General features: G+C 34.5%; 1 protein-coding gene across 3 annotated transcripts in view; it reads left to right on the forward strand.

Annotated features, from left to right (window-relative positions):
• The window catches only part of LOC106665101, a 172,533-nt gene that overhangs the window by 71,521 nt on the left and 85,033 nt on the right, over positions 1 to 15,979 (forward strand). For all 3 annotated transcript variants that reach the window (XM_024229015.1, XM_014391302.2, XM_014391303.2), the window contains exon 2: positions 8,013 to 8,139. In XM_024229015.1, the coding sequence (XP_024084783.1) occupies positions 8,013 to 8,139 (127 nt within the window). The remainder of the gene's footprint in view (positions 1 to 8,012; positions 8,140 to 15,979) is intronic.

Consider the following 15,979-nt stretch of genomic DNA (forward strand, 5'->3'; position numbering starts at 1 on the left):
CAAACCCACCTTTTTCTACATAATATTGCTAATTTTTTAAGGTGACCGTTAAAATATAAAGCTGAAGTCACAGAATTCTTGTTCCTATGTCTTAACTTCTACTTCTTGGCTAAGAAGGCAATTAAGGTCAGCTCGTTTATCCAAAATTGGCAGTGCAATAGAAAATACCAATCAAAAGTTATACATGATTTCTATTCTTTTAAAAGGGGCAGAGTCTAGCATGTCATGCCTAGTTGTTCAGCTGCAATTTCTGTTCAAATGTTTCCTAAGTGTTATGTGCACATTTGGACCTTGGAAGGTGTGTCAGTTAACTACTCAGGTCGTACCACCCATTTGTAACACATTCCCAGACTAAATAGACAATCTTCAAATCCCTCGCTTCTGTCTTTTTATTTAACTATTATTGTTTAACTAAGTCCCAGGAATAGCGAGGGATTTAATTTGTAACACCCATCGTTCGGATGAAAAAATTATATTAAACCGGAAGTATACCGAGTTTGCTCATTTCAACCAAATTTCCCTCTCGCCATACCTCGGCTAAGCCGCTCCACCTTGACTTAGGGGGGGTTGGGGTTGGATATAAAGTGCAGGATTACAGGACATGTGGGGAATCTTTGCTGAAGGTTGGATGGGTCGGAATGTCGCAGCCTGGGTTGTTCGTTAGCACAAGCCTCTAGCAGATAAAAAATCAACAACATATAACTATCCTTCCTTCAAGGAAGTCCACATTTCTCAAGTAACACTACAGAGTAACAGGTTCTTAATTTATTTCTTACACGTCTGTATTAATAAAAAGTCAGTTTAAATATTTTTGAGGCGAATAATATAACTAATTATTCAGATATCGATTAACGGTCACTAATCTCTACACAATATAACTAATAAGACTAATTAAAAAAACACACATAGGCAACATAAACACCACAATTAAGTAAGTTTCAACTATTTGTCATTCATGTCAGTTCAATAATTAAAAATTACCATATGTGCATGGAACTTTCATGGAAATATTTAATAAGAATTTTTTTAGAGACCTGCAATCATAGAAAGAAAGATAGGAAAAAACATGTACGAGCAAACAGAAATTATTAGATGGACGTACACACCCATAAATAACAATCAATAGGCGAGAAAAAAAAGAAAAAAACGGTCTGGTGTGACGTTGGCTTTAGAAAAACATTTTCTTTAACGTGCCAACGTTTCGATCTTTACTGAGATCATCTTCAGGGCCTGGGATTTGCAAACATTGCTTAAATTATACAAATACAAGTAGGATGTAAAAAACATGAATTTATACAATGCTAGAAATTCACTTTTTTCACATCCTACATGGATGGCACGATAAAGAAAATGTTTTTCTAAAAACTACGTCATACCAGACCGCATCTCACGATCTCCCAATAATCATATACACCTATACTCAACAATCAGCTGGTGGCAAACATCCAACATACCAACTTTAAAAAAAAACAAAAAAAAACAGCACAATCAAGCATATACCAAATATCATACAGACACACACACTGAAGAAAACAAACAACCTGGCGCACACGCAAACAATACATTTAATTCTACTTTTCGAAGGGTTGAGGTGGAGAGATGTGACATAACTAATGTTTAGTAGAGAAGTGAAGCATAAATTAACTTAAATCAAGGTACATTTTGAGAGGTAGATTAAGGAACATTTGCTTTTGTATAGCCATTTTGACAATTACAAATTGTTTAAAAAGCTGACTGCTATTATTAATAAATTTTCAAAAATAAATTAAATAATTATTTAACGTAAAGTCGGACAAAGGATCATAATTTCCATTATGCGCACAGATCTCTATGATCTCATTTGACTCTCCCCTAAACTACAAACGAATGGGTTTATTCCCTAAACGGCGCAATTTTCGCTTTAACTCACACGCCGGTCTATAATCGATAAACCCAGTAGAGAATAATAAAAAGTTGATTTGTTTCTATTGTTTATACGAGATTAAGCGTCGATAGGGGCTCTGAGAGGGTCCTTATTGTTTTTCTCCCCTTCTTGCCGCAGGAATCCTCACCGTGGCACGCCAACTGCCAGTTTATCATTGTTTTACAGCCTGGGACACATACCCTTTTTCGACTCCTACGATTCGGCTTAGCCGAGGGGAGTTAAACAAAACTGACGGTTGTAATTGCGGCCGGGAGAATTCCATGTGATTGCCATGCCCGGAGCCCAGTTGACTCTCGTTGACCCACCATCACACTCGCTACCACGTGCGAGTATTTAAATAGACCGTCAACTAATTTAAAAGGCCCCCTAACTCTATTTTTATGTCCGTACTCTCCTTTTTGAAGTTTTCTTTCGCCCTTTATTAACCCATGGAGATAAACCTCAATAACACGAACGTATAATTGTGAGGGGGTCGAGTTTTACAATAATGTTGATTCATCTGTTGACTGTCTTTACTAGAGTTTTAAATATGAAATAGTAAATTTATGTTATTGCGGTACCCTTTTTTTGAATAATAAAAAAAATCCCAATTGATCCAAATTAAATATTGTTATCGTTTGATGAAGGTAAAACCAAAAATCGTAGTTTGCTTAAAATATTATTGTAGATATACATAATGAGTAACCTGAGGACATCCAGGTTTTTCTTTTATGCATTGACAGAGAGAGAAAAGCGAAAGAAAAATTGTGAAACCTCTTTAATTATAAAAATTTCAAACATTTAAAAAAAGTGAAACTTTTTAAAAAGATATGGCTAAAAGTTGACGTAAGTTGACATGTTCAAATGTATAATTAAATTTTTTCACGACTTGATTCTGGTCTACTTGGTTTCTCCTTTATTCTTATTTTCATTCAGTACATTTGTTTTAAATTTATTGTTTACTCTTCAAATTCTTTGCATGAAATTGTCGAACTAGGATTTAATAGCACTACAAAGAGTATAGTAAACAAAGTCGTAGTAAGTCAATGAGTGTAAAATGTAAATTTAAAAAATTCATGGTGTGGAATTTCTCTGATCCTTGAATTGGTAAAAAATGTTTTTTCTTTTCTTTGACAGAAAGAGAGAAAAGCGAAAGAAAAACTATGAAACCTCATTAGTTATTAAAAATTCAAACATTTTTTTAAAGAAAAGATAAACTTTTTAAAAACGATATGGCTAAAAGTTAACGTAAAATAAAATTTGAAAGAAATAAACACTTCAATTGAAAGGATAAAATTTAGTTTTCCCTAAACTAATTTTTTAAAAATATCCTTGAATAATTCGCTTGCCTTTGAAACCACCTATCAATAAATAAAAATCAATGATTTTAAAAATATCACTAATTCATGTACAAATGTATAATTAAATTTTTTCACGACTTAATTCTGGTCTACTTGGTTTCTCTTTTGTTATTATTTTCAGTCAGTATATTTTTTTTTAAATTTGCTATTTACTCTTCAAATATTTTGTATGACATTGTCGAACTAGGCTTTAATAGCACTACAAAGGGCATAGTAAACGAAGTCGTGCAAGTCAATGACCGTAAAATGTAAATTTAAAAAAAATTCAGGGTGTTGAATTTCTCTGATCCATAAATTTGTAAAAAAAGTTTTTTTTTATACTTTGACATAGAGAGAAAAATGAAAGAAAAATTGTGAAACATCATTAATTATTTAAAAAATCAGACATTTTTTAAGAAAAGAGAAACTTTTTTAAAAAAACATATGGGCAAAAATAAACGTAAAATAAAATTTGAAAAAAAAACACCAACTGTAAGGAGAAAATTTAGTTTTCTATAAACTTAAAATAAAAGGTAACTTTAAATATAAAACCACCTACAATAATTAAAAATCAAGGATGTTAAAAAAATATCATTAAATCATGTTTAAAAATATAGTAAAAAATTTTACAACTAGATTCTGGCCAACTTAGTTTTGGCTTTATTATTATTTACAGTCAGTCCATTCTTTTTTAAATTTACTATTTACTCTTCAAATATTTTGTATGAAAATGTCGAACTGGCTTTAATAGCAGTACAAAGGGCATAGTAAAAAAAGTCGTAGCAAATCAGTGAGAGTAAAATGTAAATAAATAAAAAATTCATTCTGTTGAATATCTCCGATACATGAATTTGTAAAAAATGGTTTTTCTTTTATGCCTTGACAGAGAGAGAAAAGCGAAAGAAATACTGTGAAACATCTTTAATTATTAAAAGTTCAAATATTTAAAAAAAGTGAAACTTTTTAAAAAAGATATGGCTAAAAGTTAACGTAAAATAAATTTTGAAAGAAATAAACACCAACTGAAAGTAGAAAATTTAGTTTTCCATAAATTTTAAATTTTTTAAATATCAAATTCACTAGTTTCGTGGTCCGCTTGACCAATTATATTTTTACTTTTTACAAATTATTCAATTTTTAAATATCTTTGAATCATTCAACTTGCCTTTGAAACCACCCATCAATAAATACAAATCAAGGATATTAAAATAATATTACTAAATATAGGGTACTAAATAAAATACTAAATCACGTTCAAATGTATGGTTAAATTTATTCACGACTTGATTCTGGTCAACTTGGAGAAACTTGGAGGAAGAAACTTTAGTTTTCTAAATTTTAAATATCTTTAATTATTCAACTTGCTTTGAAACCACCTATCAATACATAAAAATATCACTAAATTATGATCAAATGTATACTTAAATTTTTTGACGACTTTCTGATCAACTTTGTTTCGCCTTTATTTTCAGTTAGCACATTTTCGTCGCAAGCCAATGAGCGTAAAATGGAAAAAAAATCATGGTGGCGAATTTCCCTGATCCGTGAATTTGTAAAAAAAATGTGTTGTTACATTTGAGAATATTTTTAATCGGAATTAATTTTAGCACTTAAACAGAGATTGTTTAATCTAAATAACGAGATCGACCATAATTGGTGATTTTTTTCCGAAACAGGTATCATATTGGATCGTTATCTCGTTTTCTTCTAAGTGATACGGCGTGTTAATAAATACAGAATTTCCTTGAGCCGTTTCACATGAGAATGTCACATCTCTGACGTAACGATTATCTTTAAAATCTTAATGATTGTCATTAGACCTTTCCACGACACAATGGTGGCAAAATAGGATTTGAGCCACATTAGTCAGGGACTTCCTTTCCCGGTTGAGAGTTTCTACGGTTTATCTGCACGGTGTTTTCACGTTCAGAAAAATTGATAACCGACGAGGGTACGCCTTGTCATACAGCGTCGGCCTGGCAGTTATAATGGGGCAGTAGTTTAAAATTCGTCTCCGGAAAGAAAAAGAGCCGTTATAGAATGTCGGTGGGCCTTAGAAAAAGGCGCCGATCTGATTGAGTGAATAGATTCACCTACTGGAATCGCCTCCTTTGGAAAGAAAACGCCGAAGTGGCTAATCTTGGGCAAAACCCGAGTCGGAAACAAGGCAAAAAATGGACGAGGCGCGACGAAGCGTGGGAGTTTGTCCCCATCCGACTTAGCCATAAAACTGTAATCGTATCGGAAAACAATTGGAAGGGAAAAAGCTTAAGATTTTCACTTTCCGTGATATATGGTTTCATGTTTATTAGTGAGCTCGGACCCTGGGGCACTTAAGTGTTCTGAGAAGGCCGACAGGTACGCGCGCTGATTTATTAGCATAACGGTGTACCTGTCTCGACCCCATCGCCGCGATGCAAATAGATGCAGGCTGTTAACTATTGTTAACGTATACAGTTTTTCTGGCTGCACGATTTTTCGGATCGCCACCTGCTTTACAACCGGCGATTAGTAAACTCGGGGGGAAAAAATTCTATGGCTTGGGTCCTTTCTTTCTATTACCATTTCCAAACTTGCTGATGGCATCGTGTGTCCGACGTCTACATTTCTTACATTTTTATAAGAGAGAGGGAGTTATAAACCTCACCAGCTGATTTTGAACTTACTTTTCATTAAAAAATACAGTTACAAATATGAATAAGTCCATTATATTTCGAGGTCTGATTGAAGAAATAACATCTTTCAATTAATTACTCTTTTTATGTAATGTATTGATTGAAATGAAAAATCTAGTGTCACGAACGGGATTCGAATCGAATCCTGATTACACATTTGAAAAATATGTGTAATAGGTTGAGAATGGGGAGTTGGTTCCGAGTGGATCGAAGTCACGATAGCTCAAGTTGTTTGAGAAGCGGCGTATTGAGCCGAAGGTCGTCGGTTCGAATCCCGCTGGTGACACAAGATTTTTCATTTCAACCAATATCTTACATAAAAAGATTAATTAATTGAAAGAATGTTAATAAGGCTGTCTTAATGAATTTAAGAAGAATGTACCTCCCCCCCCCCAAAAAAAAAGGTCAGTTTTGAACCTTTAGAAGGATATGTAGAACTTACGATACAAGTAGGCATAATTTTAATACCATTCGTGGTTTTATAGGAGGCGCTGCCTATTCAGATCTGCAGATGCAGGTCACACATAAGCACATGCACAGAGTTGAGTCCATGACTTCTCTCAGCCCACAAGCGATTCCAGATTTTGTAATTCACAATAAATTACCGGCAGGCTTCGAGAATCTCACCTATCAGACCCAGTCTTCTGTCCAACCACCGAGGTAGTGCTCCAAGGGCTATCACCCAGTTAGGTATTTCAGCCCAAACGTAGTCATCCAAATTCTCGCCGCCCTGCTCAAACACAATTCACAAATTGGGTGGCATTCCTACACGCTCAACTAACTATATAGAGCTCAGGAATTCAATTAAGTAGGACACAGGGAGCCTTTCTCTACATGGTGTTCACATTCGCGGGTTTTGGCCCAAAAAATAAGAGTATATGTGTTAATTATGCAAGGCCTACGCTTAATTGGGTGAGGATGAACCCATTCATAGGAGTCAGACGTCCAGAGCCAACTATGGATAGTGCTCTTGATTTTTTACCCCAAATATAATGCCCTATTCTTTTTCAGATGCTTTGAAAGTCCTTTTCATTATAAAAAGGATACCTACCAGAGCATCAAAAATTCACAGATTCATTCTGATATTAAATTTTTCTTCAAAACTTAATATTTTCAATTTTTTCAAGTTTCTTCTGTTTTAACCAGTTATACGATAAAACGAAATCTAGTTCTGAAGGAAAATTTCAATATCGCATGAACAAATGGATGAAATTTTGAGTTTCTTTTTTTTTAGACTGGAAAGGACTTGTAAAATATGTGGAAAAATAACGCATTTCGTTATAAAAAAAAAGCTTGATCACACGGTTGTTTTAACGAAATAACTTGTTAGAATGATAATAGCAACTAGATATTAAGTGAAAAATTATTTTTGAGACCATACTTAGATTTACAATAAAATAAGCACCATAAAAATAAATGGCCATGTACTATATAAAAATAACATAAGAAAACTAAATACAACAAATTATTAAAAAATAAATATCTTGTTTGAAATATAAAATAAAAAAGTATGATTAGGGATGCATTTTTTTATATTTTAAACAAATGTACATTAATGATCTTTCCGTTAAATTACAAAATTGATTTAGTGGTTTTTGGGACTTCAAAGTGGTACATTGCTAAATTGACCAGTCGTACTCTATCTGGTTTTCTCAATTTTATTTTCAACTTAATGGTCTTCAGCTACTGTGGGTCATGTATATTTCTTAAATTTATAGTAGATAATTTTTATCTCTTGTATTATTTTTGAAGTGATCGAATAATTATAATTGATGTGAAACATGCTGACCGAAAATAGCGATTGGATGTGCGTGTGTTTCCATGGGCTACGCTGGGATTCAAAATACAATTCAATTTTTATGTTTTGATTTGTACTCACACAAGCTCCAAGTTGAACAAACTATGTCAAAGTTTTTATGAATAATTACCTTGAATTTAACAAAGTTGCTTGCAATAATCGCTGTCGTCATGGAACTTAAAATGTTGACATATCGCGTCGGTACATTGAGCATGTTCTGTAACCGATAAATGGCGGTTTATAGATAATATTTATTGGTATTTGTCTTTATAATAAAATTATTTTGTTTATTTCAGAGTGAAGCTCTTGAACTGACGACAAGGGAGCGGACCGGGAGCCCGGAAACTCCATCTAGTCCACGAGCACCTGTACAGCCGACTGCACCGTCGTCACCTCCGCCGTTCGACGACAAAACTCCATCAGGTATGATAGTTTTTTCAACCACGAGATTGTTTATTCCCGATATGGCCGGCCCGTGTCAGTTCTACTGCCCTGAATATCGTCTTAACAATGATGGACGAGCAGTGTCGCTAAAAAGATAATTGCTTTCGTAATCGCCCATGTAATTGCTTGAATTAGACACATAGGACCATCGGGCGTTATTGTTATTAACTTATTTTTTATTAATGTTAATAAGAAGATTAATTGAACCGAATAATCCCGGCCACGTCCCGTTAGTTCCATTCAAACGTTCTTCATCAATGCTTCTTTTACGAAATGAAATTCAGTTTATTTAGTTGTACAAGATTTGGCTTCAACTAGACAAATTGATTGTACATAAGCGTTATTTCATAACTATTGAGCTTCTTTCATATGCGTAATAAAAATACAACCTTTATTAAATTTGAGGATTGACTTCCACAACACTTGAAAACTTTTATTCGCTATTGTTATTTTCAGTTAAACTATAGTTGAAAATCAGTCTGTTGCCGTAGGAATAAAATTAATGGAGACACTGATTTATCATCTAGCATTGCTTTATTTATGTTCGAGAGTTTCATAAAGAAAAACTATGCAGAGTAGACCCGGTGGTCGAAGCGAAGGCCTTTATCAATGATCGAAGATTGAAGATAGGTAATTTAATCTATTGCTGATCGACGTTATTTTAAATTATCGGTTTGCTGTTGATGTTCAATATTTGGCAGCCTAGTCATGTCTGACAATAATAAAATTTCGATTTTTCAATATTTATCTTTATTTAGCAACTGTTTATAGATTATCTAGGGATTTTTTTAGGTGTTCCTCTTAGAAAATATTAAATCATACTTGTATATATGAAAGATCTGAGAGATTATGAAACCGTCCAATTTATACATATTGTATCGATACATCGGAGTGTAAAACAGTCATACAACGATGTTTAATTATTAATATTCCTAAAGGTTATAGGGGTATTCACGATCTTTGTGTTAATCCTGTTAACTCTGTTAGGTCCTGTTAGATCGAGAAAAATGATGACGTAGATTTCATTTAGGTTGAATTTAACAGCTGTTAGGTTAAAAAACAGCTGCTAAATTCATGGCTGCCATGTTGGTTACCTACGCCTTAACGGATAACAATGTAACTACATTTTCGACCTAACACCTAACATTGGCTCTGGCCAGTTAAGTCTAGCAATGTTAACTAGCCGATTCTTACAAATCTACGTCATCATTTTTCTCGATTTAACAGGATCTAACAGAGTTAACAGGGTTAACACAAAGATCGTGAATACCCATATAATTAGTATTTACAACGGTTATGTTAGTATTCCATAAACTAATTTCTAAATTGTCCTTGTCCTATGAAAGTTTTTTCCTTTCCAAATTCCAAACTTTCCAGCAGATGTATTATGTATATTATGGAGTCATCTATGTTTATACATAGTTGAAACCAGTTAAATTAGTACTGATCTTGGAAAAAGTACGAAATTAGTTCACCAACCATCAAAAACAGAAGATTCCTGTTTCCTATATTCCAATAATGTTTAAAAAAATTCCCTTTCTCGATAAAGTCACTGATTTGATGCGGATGAGGCGCCAAACCATTTACAATAGATTTTTCGTAACGTTATCAATTAAAAATCCATAGGCTGCACCGGAATTCGAACCCAGAACCGCTAGTATTCTGCGTGGCAAATGCGAATCGGAACCCTAACCAAAGTGGTCCCTTACCTTCTAATTTTAGTACACTCATTAAAAACTATTACTTATTTACTAAGCGGTGCGACAGTCCTTACAGCAGCACCTGGACCTCCTCAATTAGTTTTCCCCATTCGTTTCCGTCTTGGGATTTGAGGCGACATCTTCTTACACCCGTCAGCCGTAGGTTCTCCTCCACATCGTCCAACCACCTAAGCGGAGGCGTCTTCGTATTCTTGAGCCTCCTTGCTTCCCATAGAGGAGTTTCCTTGGAAGCCTATCTTGAGGTATCTCTCCACGTGACCCAACCATCTCAATCTTCCCTTCTTTATTTGAGCAAGTATACCCGGCTCGCCAAATAATTGCTTTAATTCGTCATTCTTGCGTACTTTCCATTCGCCATTTATACACTTATACACGAATATTTTACTTAGCACGTTTCTTTCCCATACACCAAGAATTCTCTCACTTTGTTTACTGAACACCGATGCTTCGGTAGAGTACATAACTTTGGTCTTATAATCGCTATGTAAGCTATAATCTTAGCCTTGTGTGAGGTGCTTGAACCGCAGAGCCTTTTGTACCGCAAACAGGCATCTATTTCCTGCCGCTATTCCTTTCTTCATTTCTGCCGTTACATCATTAGTCTTTATTACTAAGGGCCCTAGATATTTAAAATTACTGACTACTGGGAAACTATGGTTCCAAATTGAACTGGTCCTTCTCCACATCCATTGGTTCTCGAGGTGCTCTTATACTTAGTTTTACTGCTGCTATTCCTTCTTTTATTTCTGCCGTTATATCATTAGTCTTTGTTACGAAGGCCCCTAGATATTTACAATTACTGACTACTGGGGAACTATGGTTTCCAAATTGAACTGGTCCTTCACATCCACGCGTTCTCGAGGTGCTCATATACTTAGTTTTACCCTCGTTAATTTCCAGACCGCGCTTCTTGCTGGCTTCTTGCAATTCCAGAGGTGCTCCTTCCAGTATGGCCTTTGTTTTCTTGCTGTAATTAATACGTCGTTCGCATATGCCATGTGTGGCGATAATCTATTATAAATAATGCCGCCTGAGTTTGTTCTAATGGCCCGTACCGCTCTTTCCAAACAGAGATTGCAGATGACACATGATATTAATAACTATTAGTAATGGTAATTAACGATAAACATCTTTGTTGGATAAGAAGATGTCAAATGTCTTTGATATTTAATTAAGATATTTTGTGTGGTTGATAGGTGCAACTGTGGAGCTTCGACGTTTGACGTGATAATCATATAAAAATAACATATCGGAAATAAGGCAGTATTTCACACAAAACCACAGGCACATCCGTGTAGCGTAATTGTATATGGAAATGGCCGAATTATCGTGACGGGAGGGTAATGTTATTGGGGGTTCTGAGGGGAGTTAGCGAGAGGGTTCAACAAGTGGGTGGGTTGATGGATCGCGGCGGTAGGAAGTAGGGTGTCACAGTCTAGTGAGCCTACTGGCTCTCTCACGGCAGCCCCTATTCGGATTACGACTATCCAACGGATCACGGAGATTACCGGGAGACACCCGGTAATCCGTTTGAGTTACCAAAATGATCATCTTAAACAATTACGCATATAACGAAAATAGACAGACGTTTTTCGAGTGACAATGTAGAAAAATACATTAATGATAGACATTTACATCCGTCCTAGGGTGAAAGTTGAAATAATTCGACCAAGTTGCCGAGCAGAATAAACAAGTTTGTAACACCGGAAATGCGCGGACCATTAATTTGACTTATGACAATAATTTATCATCTTGGAATATACTAATTTTAAAAAATGTTCCACTGTAAAATTACTTCACGAGGTCTGACGGGTTGTGATCCTGCAACTTGAACATCTTTAACATTTTCTTTTCAATTCTTTTAATAAATAATTGTGTAATGTGATCAATTTTGATTAGTTTTTAATGACTCTCTTAATTTTAAACTTGTAGTTTGATGTTCGTCGAATATCCCGGTTTGCTTAATTTCGTCTATGCAGCCAACATCATCGCTTGGTTTTTATGTTATTATTCTCATTCTTATATAAAAAAATCTTTTACTATCGTATTACACGACATTTGAAAAATGGCAAAAAGGAGGAAAAATTCAAAAGGTGGGGTTGAGATGGGAAGTTAGTTTCCGAATGGATGGAGGTCACGATAGCTCAAGTGGTAGAGCAGCAGTATCTAGCCGAAGATCGTGGGTTCGAATCCCGCTCGTGCCATTGACTTTTTTATCTCAACTAAAAACCTTAATTAATATTAATACGCAAATAGATACAATTTATTCACGTTTTTATGAAAGGAACAAAACTTAAAATTAAAATTTCAATAAATATTAAATAACACCAAAAATATAATTAATAGGCTATAATTTTTTTAACCAATATTGGCTTTTGCATATTAACATCTATACAGTTTATCCCAAATCTACAATGTTATGAATCGAAAATAAGATGTAGCGTTTCGATTTTTATATATAAACAATAGTGGGCAATTCATAATTTTTTTGTATCATAATTTTAATGTTAAATGAAATTTATGAGTCCGAGCCCCATAATTTAACTTATTTAATCGTACAAAACTTGGTAATCGAGATCAACGCAAGTGATGATTTTTCTACTTTACAAAACCTTGCACTATTTCACATGAAATTAATTAGTGTTTTGCTATTGCGGACTAATATAACTGATTTATCAGGTGAAGGAAAATAAATAGTTATTTGGAGTTGGTGAGATGCGGTCTGGTGTGACGTAGGTTTATAAAAACGTTTTCTTTATCGTGCCAATGTTTCGATCTTTATTGAGATCATCTTGAGAGCCGGGGAGTTATACACATTGTTTAAATTTTACAAATACATGTAGGATCTAAAAAAATGAATTTATACAAGGTAGAAATTTTAGACGCAATCAAAGTGTTTGTACTCATTCAAAGTATTTGTTTTCTGTGTAGATGTGTCATAATTGTGTGTCGTGTTGAGAATGCCAGTGAGATGTTTTATGTTTATATACGTAGGATTTTGAAGGGGTGGGGAAGGAAGTAGGGATAGAAAAACATTTTTATATGAGGATGCGGCGTCTTTGAGGTGAAAGGAGCCATCAATGGAAAAAATGGGTTATCCGAACCATAACTGCTTATCCTTTTATATATATAGGACAGAAATATATATACGGGGATAATTAGGGAAAGGAAAGCCAAATTTTTGAAGAATAAGACTATGTTTGCTATTATTCGGACATTGTGAGATGCGGTCTGGTGTGACGTAGGTTTTAGAAAAACATTTTCTTTATCGTGCCAAAGTTTCGATCTTTACTGAGATCATCTTTCAGGGCCTGGGATTTATAACAGCACTGAACACCACACGAAAATAAATAGATTGAAACACATTGCGAGAATGGTGTTACTTTCTAAGATTATAATTTACACGAGGAAAACTGCATTTTATCTGACGTTTTTTTAAATTTGGAAATTTTAACCAAATCGCCGGGAGTTTTTTCTCTTTTTCGAGAAAAAATATTTTATTTGAGATCTACGAATTCACTGAAATTTACTATTTTTTGCTTGATATAATTAATGCCAGAAAATATTTTTTCAACAATGCACTTGTTAACTATATTGGGGGGAAGTATCATTTTGATCTACCAGATGCCTTTTTTACAAGTACTTTGGACTTGAATCTCAGGTGTCTTGTTCCGACTAACTCTTTAGCGCCCACCAACGACCGCTTTTTAAAAAACAAAACAAAGATTAATTTTTACTTATGCGATGTTATCACGGTTCATTCATTAGGTTTCGTGGTCCGATTGCCCAAATAAATTCTTTTCAATTAATTAATCTTTAAGTAAGGTATGGTTGAGATAAAAAAAGTCAGTGTCACGAGCGGGATTCGAACCCACGACCTTCGGGTAAATACGCCACTCCTCTACCATTTAACCTGTCGTGAATTCGATTCACTTGGACACCAACTTCCCATCTCAACCCCACGTTTTGAATTTTCCCTCCTTTTTGCAATTTTTCCAATGTCGTGTAACCTATTTGATTCTCATTATCACGTTTGATCATTATGATGCATGGATTTTTACAATATTTTTTTTTTACTTTATTCAGTTAGGTTTTCAATATAGATTATATACGTTGCGGTCGAGGGGGGCAGAAGGGATATGAAAAGTCTAAGTGGGGAAACATTGGTCTAATGCATAAAATAATAAACATACTATAATTATTGGAAACGATCAAATTAAACATTCACACCCCGGTGACACAAAGAAGAAACTCTCAATCATTTTTACACACCTAATCAGCGAGGGTGGGTTAACCACAAAGGTACACAATTAATTGCGCTGTAATACATAAATTTCTTAATATTACACTTAGCCGATATCGGTTGAAATAGAAGAACGTACTCGTTCGCCAATTTCTTGTGAATTCATTATGAAATTTCAATTGATTTACATTTCACGCCAACGTCTTGTTTAACGCTAGCCTAATTAGCATTAATATTTTACCCTATAATTAAAGGACAACGAGCATCCGCTCTCGTGATCATCGAACCAAACATTACCGAGTTGACGGGACGAGGATCTGCATGTTGTGCTCTCAGCAATTGGATGTCGGCAGAATACAGGACGCTTACATTCGCCTTAATTTGTCTTATGCCTCCTCATAACTACATCATTTACGAGCCGAATAATCCTTGTTTATATTGAATTCGAGGGAAATGTCGTTGCCAATACCTGTTTATCCATGAAGGAAGTTCTAATGCCCTGTGACTTTTTTCCTCCCCGGCTTGTACCCCGTATCCTTTTATTCGAAAGCCGGGATTAATGATGGTGGGAATTAAAGTCTGAGCAAGTCCCTGGGATTAGGTTAAGAGTGGGTCCAGGTATATTTTAGGCCGGCCCAATCACACAGGACAGCTTTGAATATTAACTAAACTAGAAACGCTGCACTTCTAGAAACGGTTAATTTAATTACTCGAACCGTAATCAGACCAGATGACATAGTTGTACATTTAAAAAAATTACAAGTAAGGTTAGAGCGAAATGAGAAATATTCATTGCAAAATCTAAAAAAAAAGTTGAATAAATATTATTCGGAAATCGTGAGATGCGGTCTGCTGTGACGTAGGTTTTAGAAAAACGTTTTCTTTATCGTGCCAACGTTTCAATCTTTATCGAGATCATCTTCAGGGTCTGGGATTTACAAACATTGTTTAAATTTAACAAATATGTAGATGTTAAAAAAAGTGAATTTATACAATGCAAAAAATATTTTTTATATTCAATAAAAATATTTCTACTCACTCAACGTGTTTGTTTTCTGCGTAATTGTGCCATTCTTGTGTGTCGTGTTGTCAAGATGAACTAAATAAAGATCGAAACCTTGACACGATAAAGAAAATGTTTTTCTAAAACCTACGTCACACCAGATCGCATCTCACGATTTCCGAATAATCATCCACTAACGGTCACTAATGACCACACGTTGAATAAATAATTCAATAAATAGTATAAATTCACCGTCGAAGCGATAGATTCTCCATAGAAACCGTCCAACACCACAAATAAAAAAATTAAAAAAATCTCGACATTTCCTATCTGTCTAGACCCTAGATGACACACAACATATCTCACATGATTCATACTTTTTCCCTTTCCTAATAAATACTAAGAACCGATTGACAATAGGCAAGAAATGATCTTCGTACGATTAATTTAATCGAAGACCTAACGGTCCGGGTTTTCCGCATCTAAATGGCAAATTTTACCGTATTCGGAAAAACCGAATCGATACATCGTACTAGTTACTCGTCTACAGGTGACGAGCTTCGCTTCACAATTTTAAAAGGAAATGAAGTTCGTTCCTCCCTGAACTTAAGCTCAAGACATGTAAGATATAAATCTTTGACAGGTGGTTTGCGCTTTCGCTAGAACGAAAATATGATAATAAATAAACTCATTCAGCGTAAAACCGTAAACAAGAAAATGTCGAAAATTTTAATTAACAGTATTTTTTTTCTTATAATTATAGTAATTATTTCATGAAAAATATTTACAGTTTGCATATTTTTATTCCGATTTGAAACAGACGACTGGTGACCATTAAATTGAATTATTATT

This window comes from Cimex lectularius, unplaced genomic scaffold (genome assembly GCF_000648675.2).
Source record: "Cimex lectularius strain Harlan isolate CLEC.00 unplaced genomic scaffold, Clec_2.1 scaffold174, whole genome shotgun sequence".
Lineage (NCBI taxonomy): Eukaryota > Metazoa > Arthropoda > Insecta > Hemiptera > Cimicidae > Cimex > Cimex lectularius.